The 8,178-nt window shown below is 39.4% G+C and overlaps 1 protein-coding gene across 1 annotated transcript; it reads right to left on the bottom strand.

Annotated features, from left to right (window-relative positions):
• Positions 1-5,585: 5,585 nt before the first annotated feature.
• On the bottom strand, positions 5,586-7,260 carry LOC145059437 (putative aldo-keto reductase 4). The gene is made up of 5 exons (XM_079007293.1): positions 7,005-7,260; positions 6,717-6,920; positions 6,465-6,637; positions 6,224-6,326; positions 5,586-6,118 (listed from the first exon to the last, which is right to left on the bottom strand). Exons 1-5 carry the CDS (start codon positions 7,215-7,217, stop codon positions 5,783-5,785), a joined length of 1,029 nt encoding a protein of 342 aa, XP_078863419.1. The 5' UTR covers positions 7,218-7,260; the 3' UTR covers positions 5,586-5,782.
• Between the last annotated feature and the right edge of the window lie 918 nt (positions 7,261-8,178).

Raw genomic sequence — 8,178 nt, 5'->3', positions numbered from 1 at the left:
CCGTACTCATCTGACCGATGACCTCGGGTGGCACCGACCCACCCTGACCACCCTTTCCTATTCCCAATCCTGACCCGGATCCACTCCCAACATGCCTCGTAACCACCATACTGAAAACACCGCAAAACATCAGATACTTCCCACTAACCCGGGAACCAACTCCCAACCCAACACTAGGGGTTGTGACTTCCTTGATATGCATATGGGTACTGTGCTTTCAGTAGTACGAGCCCATACTACCTTCCACACCTACCCATAGTTATATCAAGTATCACCACAACACCCTAGTGATGAACATACATAACAAGCAATCACCCTCACCCCTAGAGGAACACTGAAAATCTCATACAGGAGGAATCCTAGGTTAGCAAGCATCATAAATCAGGCAACTCTGTCATGCAATTCTTGAAGATCCCTAGCCTAGTACTAGCATGTTGTTCTATCATATCTCATAAACAAATAACTTGTATGGTATTTTGGGGCTACTTACTGGCTCCGGCTGATCGTACCTCCACGTCCTCCTTTATTCATTTTTGAAAACCATTTTAAATTCTCTTTTGAAAACTCTCCTTGATTTGAGACTGGATTCACACGAATGTTCCTCTAATTCACTCAAACCAAGGCTCTGATACCAACTTGTAACGCTCTAAAAATTCAAAACAATTTAAACTTTTCAAAAACAACCCATTTTCATTAATTCATTACAAAAAGGTTTTCCATTCATTCATTATCAGAGTATTTCCCAAAATCACATCATAAGTACATAAAACATGAGGAGCGGTACGATCACGCCTTCGCCTTGCCACGATCTCCTGAAGTACCTGAAACAATACACCGAAAACTGTAAGCCTGAAAGCTTAGTGAGTTACCCCCAAAATACCATACACATATCATATCATAAACACAGAACAGAACAACCATGCACTTCGGGTCTACTGTGTGACTAGTAGGGATGAGATTTAGAACCGGAAAACCGGACCGGAACCGGACCCATTAGAACCGGAATATATAGAACCGGGTCCGGTTTCGGGTTTAAAAATTGGCTTTATCCGGGTTCCGGGTAATCCGGGTTTGGGTCCATTGGGTCCAGGTAAACCGGGTCTAAAATCCGGAACCGGTTTTTGGAACCGGAACCACTTTTAGGGCCGGAACCACTTTTTGTGAAACGTTTACAAGATGCATATCTTATTCGTTTCAACTCCAATTGACATACGGTTTTTTCCAACATGTAGTTTAGAGTTTGTACATGATTCTAGACTATAAATTTGTCATTTTTATTTTTATATTCATTGACTTACAGTCCTCAAAAGTTGAGATACCAAAGCTGAAAGTTTTTAGTTTTTTAGTTTTTTTGTATTCGGTGAAAGTTTTAAAACATGCATATCTAATTCGTTTGAAGTCGGATTGATATGTGGTTTTTTCCAACTTCTAGTTTATAGTTTGTACATGAGTTTAGACTATAATTTTGTCATTTTTGGTTTAACATTCAATGATTTACAATCCTCCGAAGTCGGGATATCAAAACTGAAAATTTTCAACTTTTCAGCTATTTGTTTTTGTACTTTGTATTATGTGAAAATATTAACAGAAGTATATCTCATTTGTTTAAATTCGGATTGACATGCGGGTTTTTCCAGATTGTATTTTAGAGTTTGTACATGATTTTAGACTCTAATTTTGTTAATTGTGGTTTCGTATTCAATAAGTTACAGCCCCCCAAAGTCGGGATATCAATATGAAAATTTTCAAAGTTTAACCCACTAAGTAGTAAGTAATTACCAAAAAATTCCGGTTTTTTCGGGTTTTCCGAGTCTAAACCCACTTTATCCGGTTCCAACCTACCCACTTTGATGTTTCCCGGTTTTTCAGTTCTAGACCCACTTTACCCGGAACCATACCCGAAACCGAACCGGAACCGGTTCCTATATACCGGTCCGGTTTCCGGTTCTATAAAATCCCGTTAACCGGTTCCGGGTTTTCTGGGTCCGGGTCCATCCGGTCCGGGTTTGGACCCACTTTCATCCCTAGTGACTGGTCCGCCGCACCGGGCCTACAGTCCACCTTGTCCACCCTTCAGGTCTAGCCATATACATCGAGTCTACAGTGTGATTGGTTCGCCCGCACCGGGCCTTCAATCCACCTGTTCTACTCTCTGAGTCTACAGTATGACTGGTCCGCCCGCACCGGGCCTTCAGTCAGCCTGGTCCACTCTCCGAGCCTCGGTACTTCTAGTCCGCCCTCTTGGGGCCTACAGCCTATCCGGACCGCTCGCTGGGCCTTTGGGATAACCGGTCCGCCCTGGGTATGTTGGCCTACAGCACAAAGCCAGACCCGCCTCAACCCAACCCCAGTCTAACAGTCATGTGCACATAAACATATAATCATATAGCATTTCATGATTAATCAATCAATCTAGTAGATCACATACATAGCACATCCCTACCAGGATACCGACCTAACCGGTCACTAGCATAACATCATCCTATAAACCAGGATACCGACCCTAACCAGGTCTCTAACATATACCATCCTAACTACCAGGATGCAAACATAACAAGCAATAACATAACAACAACTTCCTAGATTTTCATCCGATAAAAGGGCCGGCCTTGGTGCGGTAGACCCTGTCAATATAGTGAGGATAACTCACCTCGCAATTACTGACTGAAGAGATAAGATCAAGCTGCTCCAACCTCCGACACGAACTCCACCATTGGACAACACCAAATTATTAAACTCAACAAATATCAACAATTACCAAAATACCCCTGGAAGTCAACTGGTCAACTCTTGGTCAAAGTCAAAGTCAAACTTCCTGACTGACTCTACTCGCCGAGTCAACCCGCTGACTTGTCGAGTCCCCATGCTCTGAAAACTCCCATATCGCGACTCAACTCGCCAAGTCGCCCCAAGACTCGCCGAGTCCAACAAACTCTGAGTTCCTTCATGCTCAACTCACCGAGTCATCCCTCGACTCACCAACTTACAACTCAACCAGAAAAGGTTAGGACTCCACGACCAGACTCACCGAGTCCAAGAATAAACTCGCCGGGTCCAAGGCAATCTTCAACAGACTCGCCGGGTTGTTCTTCCAACTCGTCGAGTTCCTACCTATCTTCATGCAACTCGTCGAGTACACCCATGTGACTCGCTGAGTCACTACGCGACTCATGTCTAATCTCTAGACCGACTCGCCGAGTCATCTCCCAGACTCGCCGAGTCCATATGTAATACCTTCATTCAGACAATCATAGGCCAATCCATTGCTTCCAATACATAGATCTGGACTCCTAGGGCCAGATCCACACGTAAAGTTTCCAACTTTACATGCATGCAAGGCTCAACAAGCTCTACTCAAGCTAAAATGGAGGTTTAAGGCAAGGTCACTTTCAATCAAGCCCCAAAGTTATCACTTTCCAGGTTCATGAGTCAGGACCAGTCTAGATCTGTAGTAGCAACCACAGATCTGGACCCAATACTCGAAAAGAGGCTCATATAAGATAATTTGCCCTAAAACTTCATTCATGAACAATCTAAGCACAACAAAGTCAAGGCAACAACTTGTTACCTTTAATTTGATACCAACAAGTAAGGAAATCAGATCCACTTCGCTCCACTATGATCCCACCAACTCTTGCTTCAAGTATCCTTCTTCTCCAAGCTTCAAAACACACTTAAACCCTTCTCACTCTCAATTTAGGGTTTAAAATCGATGGGGAAAGCTTCTGGACGTCAAAGGGAGTGCTAAAGAGGCTGGGGTGGGACTTAAGGTTCCTTATATAGGGTGCAAACCCCAGGAATTAGGGTTTCTCATTCCAACACTGACTCGCCGAGTCTAGCCGCCGACTCGCCGAGTCAGTCACTTAGCACATGACCAATCGCGACTCGACTCGCCGAGTTTATCCATAGAATCGTCGAGTCAATCTTCCTTAATTACACCAAGAACCCTGAACTTGCACTTTTGAATTTCCGGGATGTTACAGTCTCTTTATGGACTTGGCGAGTAGGTCACTAAATACGTGATCCCACCTCGTTGCTACTCAACGAGTAGGGCAACCTTAACTCGTCGAGTAGGGCTTAAAACTAAAGAAATTCTTAATTAAATCAATACCTGAGAATCGGGATGTTACACTCAAGAATACAAGAAGAAACTAGCATTTCAAGTGTCTTAATCTTCATGGTGGACACTTATAGAGAAAATCATACTCTTTGATTTTTCTATCTTCATCAACACACCAAAACCAAGTGGGTTCAAAGGCTTCAAAGGTTACCTCTTAAAACATCCTATGGTTGTTATTATCTTTCTAGTTCATGTATTTGGATCCTCTTGGTGGTTTTGTTAAAATGATTTTCAAATAAACTAGTTATTAGAAAAGTCTTCCATTTGCCATTCTTAAAATTGTTTTATAAATTTGATCATTTTTGGTTATCAAACAGGGTCAACCTAACAACCTGCCAACCTGTGAACCTGAATTACCAATTAACCCGAAACTAACCCACGAACTCTCAAACCCAAATAATTAACTGAGTTAGATGGTCATGTCTGAGTTGATGTTTCTAACCCGCATCACAAATAATTTTATGAGTTGTGTACGTGTTGATGCATTTTGACCCGCCAACTTGAATCCGACATGATTGACACCCCTTCATATGCTAATAAACATGCAGTCAACCTGTATACTACGCTAGTAATATAATAAAACCGAGGGATCATCATGTTTTTGACAAAAAGAAATAGCACATGTCGTAATGACTATATGCATTATTTTACATAATATGATAATTGAGAATGAATGAGATCTTGACACACCAACAATTTGTTGCTCGATATTAATATATTAAAGATAAAAAAAAAAGCACATTTTAGTATAAGAAATATATTAATTTACTATTTATGAGAAAATTTTCCAATGCATAAATATATGTTGGTTTTTTCTGAATATGTATGCAATATTTCTATAAATGCATGTTTAATATTTATTTAAAAATGTATTATAAATATAATCATATTTATTTATTATATTTTTGTAATGAAAACAAGATTGATTATATATTTGTTAAAAGATTGATAGTAGATTGAGTGGATGTGTTTGACAATATATGTAAGTTACAAGCATGAAGTATACTAAGGATATATTTTTTTCGGTGAAAATGGACACGTCGCATTTGGAAAATATTCTCGAGTGTAATGGTTCCAAAATCATTGCCCAAACAATTCAATAGTTATGATTTACATATACATCATAGTTTTAGCGGCACAATTAACAAGCTTATTATTGTTACGTGAATGTACTGAATCATATTAAAGTTCAGATCTGCATGCTCATTGGGAACGAGAACAAATGATGTGGTAATTTCATGTATTGTTGATGTTGTATTGAAAGATTTAGTAATAGCTTTGAGTTTTAAAAAATATGTAGCTGTGATTTGGAAATTGCTTTTCTTTGATTGCTGCTAAGTTCATTAATTTTCAAAGTTGTTCTTGAAGGTGTTAATAATAGTTTCAGTTTTATTAAATCATTTTGCAAAAAATAAAAGAACCAAGTGTTTCCCTTTTGCATGAATTGTGATTGATGGACATAGAGTTTACTAAATAGTTCACATTATTTCACAAAATCACTCAAAGTAACACCTCAGCCGAGGTTTATTATCACAAACACAAAGGCCTCTCGGATGAGTACACCAAACACAAAACGTACAATGATATATGTAAATTTTTGTTACAAACAAGATGATGGACTACAACATAACTTGAAAAGATCATAGCAAACCGATGTGTTTACTAAGCTTTCCATGAAGACAGCGGTGGGGTGTCGGAGTTTAGATAGGTGGGGAAACCATCCATGTATCTATCACCCTTAGCTGCATCAGCTGAAGCAATGGATTCAAGTTCAGCCATGTCTTCTGGTGTTAGTTTAACAGATAAAGCTCCAATGTTTTGTCGAAGGTTTTCAATCTTAGTGGTTCCTGGTATTGGCACAACATCATTACCTTGATTGTGGACCCATGCCAATGCTAGCTGTGATGGGGTGCACCCTTTTTTTACTGCAATCGCGCTAACTCGCTCATACAACATTTTGTTATTTTCAAGATTCTCAGGTTGGAACCTTGGTAGATTCTACAAAAAGATTAAGTATATATATATAAACACAAGCTCAAGCTCAATTTAATGATTTTATATTATAATTCATAAAGAATCTGATTCAATTTGTTTTGTGCAGACCTGACGGAAATCGCCCTCTGCCAAATTCTCAGCCATCTTCGGACCCAATGAAAGAAATCCGCGTCCTAGAGGACTGTACGCCACAATTCCAATGCCTAGTTCTCTGATAAAAAGCAGGGATACAAATTTGAATCCTTTTATTAGTTTATCAATTCATGATCAAAACGATTATATATAGTGTTTGAAATATTATATTATTTAGCCTTTTAAACTAAAAAAAAAAAAGTCGAATAATGATAACCTGCAAGTAGGAACAATTTCATGTTCGACATCCCTGGACCATAAAGACCACTCTAGTTGAACAGCAGTTATCGGGTGCACAGCATGGGCTCTTCTAATGGTAGAAGCCGAAGCTTCTGATAATCCTACGTATTTTATCTTCCCTTCTTCCACCAGTTTCTTCATTTCACCCATCTTTTCAAGTAAACAAAACAATCTCATAGGTTAATTAGGAAACAGAAACATGAAATGAGTAATCTGAAATCAAACATACCGTGATTTCAATGGGCACACGAGTGTCCATCCGGTGCTGATAATATAGATCAATGCAATCAATCTGAAGCCGCTTCAAGCTACCTTCACAAGCAGCCCTAACATATGCCGGATCACCATACACCTCATAGTTTCCATTCTCATACTTAATCCCGAATTTGGTAGCTACCTCCATATTTTCCCTTACTTTTCCTCCCTTCAAAGCCTGCATTGCATGTAAATAAGTCCGTTTAATTACTGAAATCATGTACTTTTTAACAAGCAATTATAAGTTTAGAAAGAGTATGACCTTTCCAAGTAGGATTTCATTGGTGTTAGGGCCATAGACATCGGATGTGTCCAATAGGGTGACACCAGCATCAATGGCGTTATGGATGAGGTTGATCATGTCATGCTCGGGTTTTGGGGGTCCGTAAACAGCAGACATACCCATACAACCCAAACCTTGAGCTGACACCTCTAAACCCTGTGAACCCAATTTGATTCTTGGAACCTTTACCATTTTCTAACTGTTTAGTTGGATTTGATTTGATGATAAAAGAATGGAGGTGATGATCATTTATAGTGTGCAGTTATATGGTTAGAGCACAATTCTAGGGACCTTCTTGGAACTTCATTCGGCCTAGCTCACGAATAAAATATAAATTTCTTTTCCTTTTAATAACTTATATTCGTTATCCATACCTTTTTTTTGTCGAGTCCTACTTAACTTATCTATTTTAGTTAACCTATATTTAACTTTAATTTATACTTTTGGTAAATAATTATATTTTATTGGTGGATCGTGAGGTAAGAGCCTACATATGACCCCAGGCTGCTGGTGCATAAGAGCCTACGTAAGATTATGTAACATCCTACCACAATTAAAAATAATATGGCACTAAATGTTTCAAATAGTTAGGGTCAAAATGGTCGAGCTTGAGATCTAAATGATTATTTTTTACTCCGCAAGATTATGTAACATCCTACCACAATTCACTACAACAATCGGACCCTCGATTTTAAACCCTATGGAGACGACAAGTCGTCGGCATAGGGTATGGCGACGACAAGTCGTCGGCACAGGCGTGTCGGCATAGGTCTGTTAGGTCGTCGGCATAGAGGTCGTCAGTATAGCTAACTCTATTGCGACGACATGTCGTCGGCACAGATTTTGTCAACAACATTTTTGGGGGAAAAAAATAATGTTTTATTAAAATCCTATGGCGACGACTTGTCGTCGGGAAAGCTATTGCGACGACATGTCGTCTGGACAAGTTGAGGCTATTATGACGCCTTGTCGTCGCTAAAGGATTTTATCAGTTAACGGTTATGGACCTATGGCGATGACTAGTCATCGGGATAGCTACTGGTTGTTTTTTTTTAGCTTTATAGGTTTTGTACATTACCATTCCTGCATTTTTAACAAATCTGAAAAACATTGCAGCATATTATCAATTGAAATACATTAACTAGGTACCATT

The sequence above is a fragment of the Lactuca serriola genome, chromosome 6 (genome assembly GCF_051521515.1).
Source record: "Lactuca serriola cultivar US96UC23 chromosome 6, Lser_US96UC23_V15, whole genome shotgun sequence".
In the NCBI taxonomy this organism is placed as follows: Eukaryota; Viridiplantae; Streptophyta; class Magnoliopsida; order Asterales; family Asteraceae; genus Lactuca; species Lactuca serriola.
This window is presented reverse-complemented; position numbering and strand designations above follow the sequence as displayed.

Bases quoted from the DNA above. Each gene is read 5' to 3' on its own strand.
- LOC145059437 (XM_079007293.1), bottom strand. From the start codon at position 7,217: ATGGTAAAGGTTCCAAGAATCAAATTGGGTTCACAGGGTTTAGAGGTG. The intron at 6,921-7,004 runs GTCATACTCTTT...CATGCAATGCAG, and splicing joins ATGAAATCCTACTTGGAAAG to GCTTTGAAGGGAGGAAAAGT. The intron at 6,119-6,223 runs GTCTGCACAAAA...ATCTTTTTGTAG, and splicing joins CAGAGGGCGATTTCCGTCAG to AATCTACCAAGGTTCCAACC.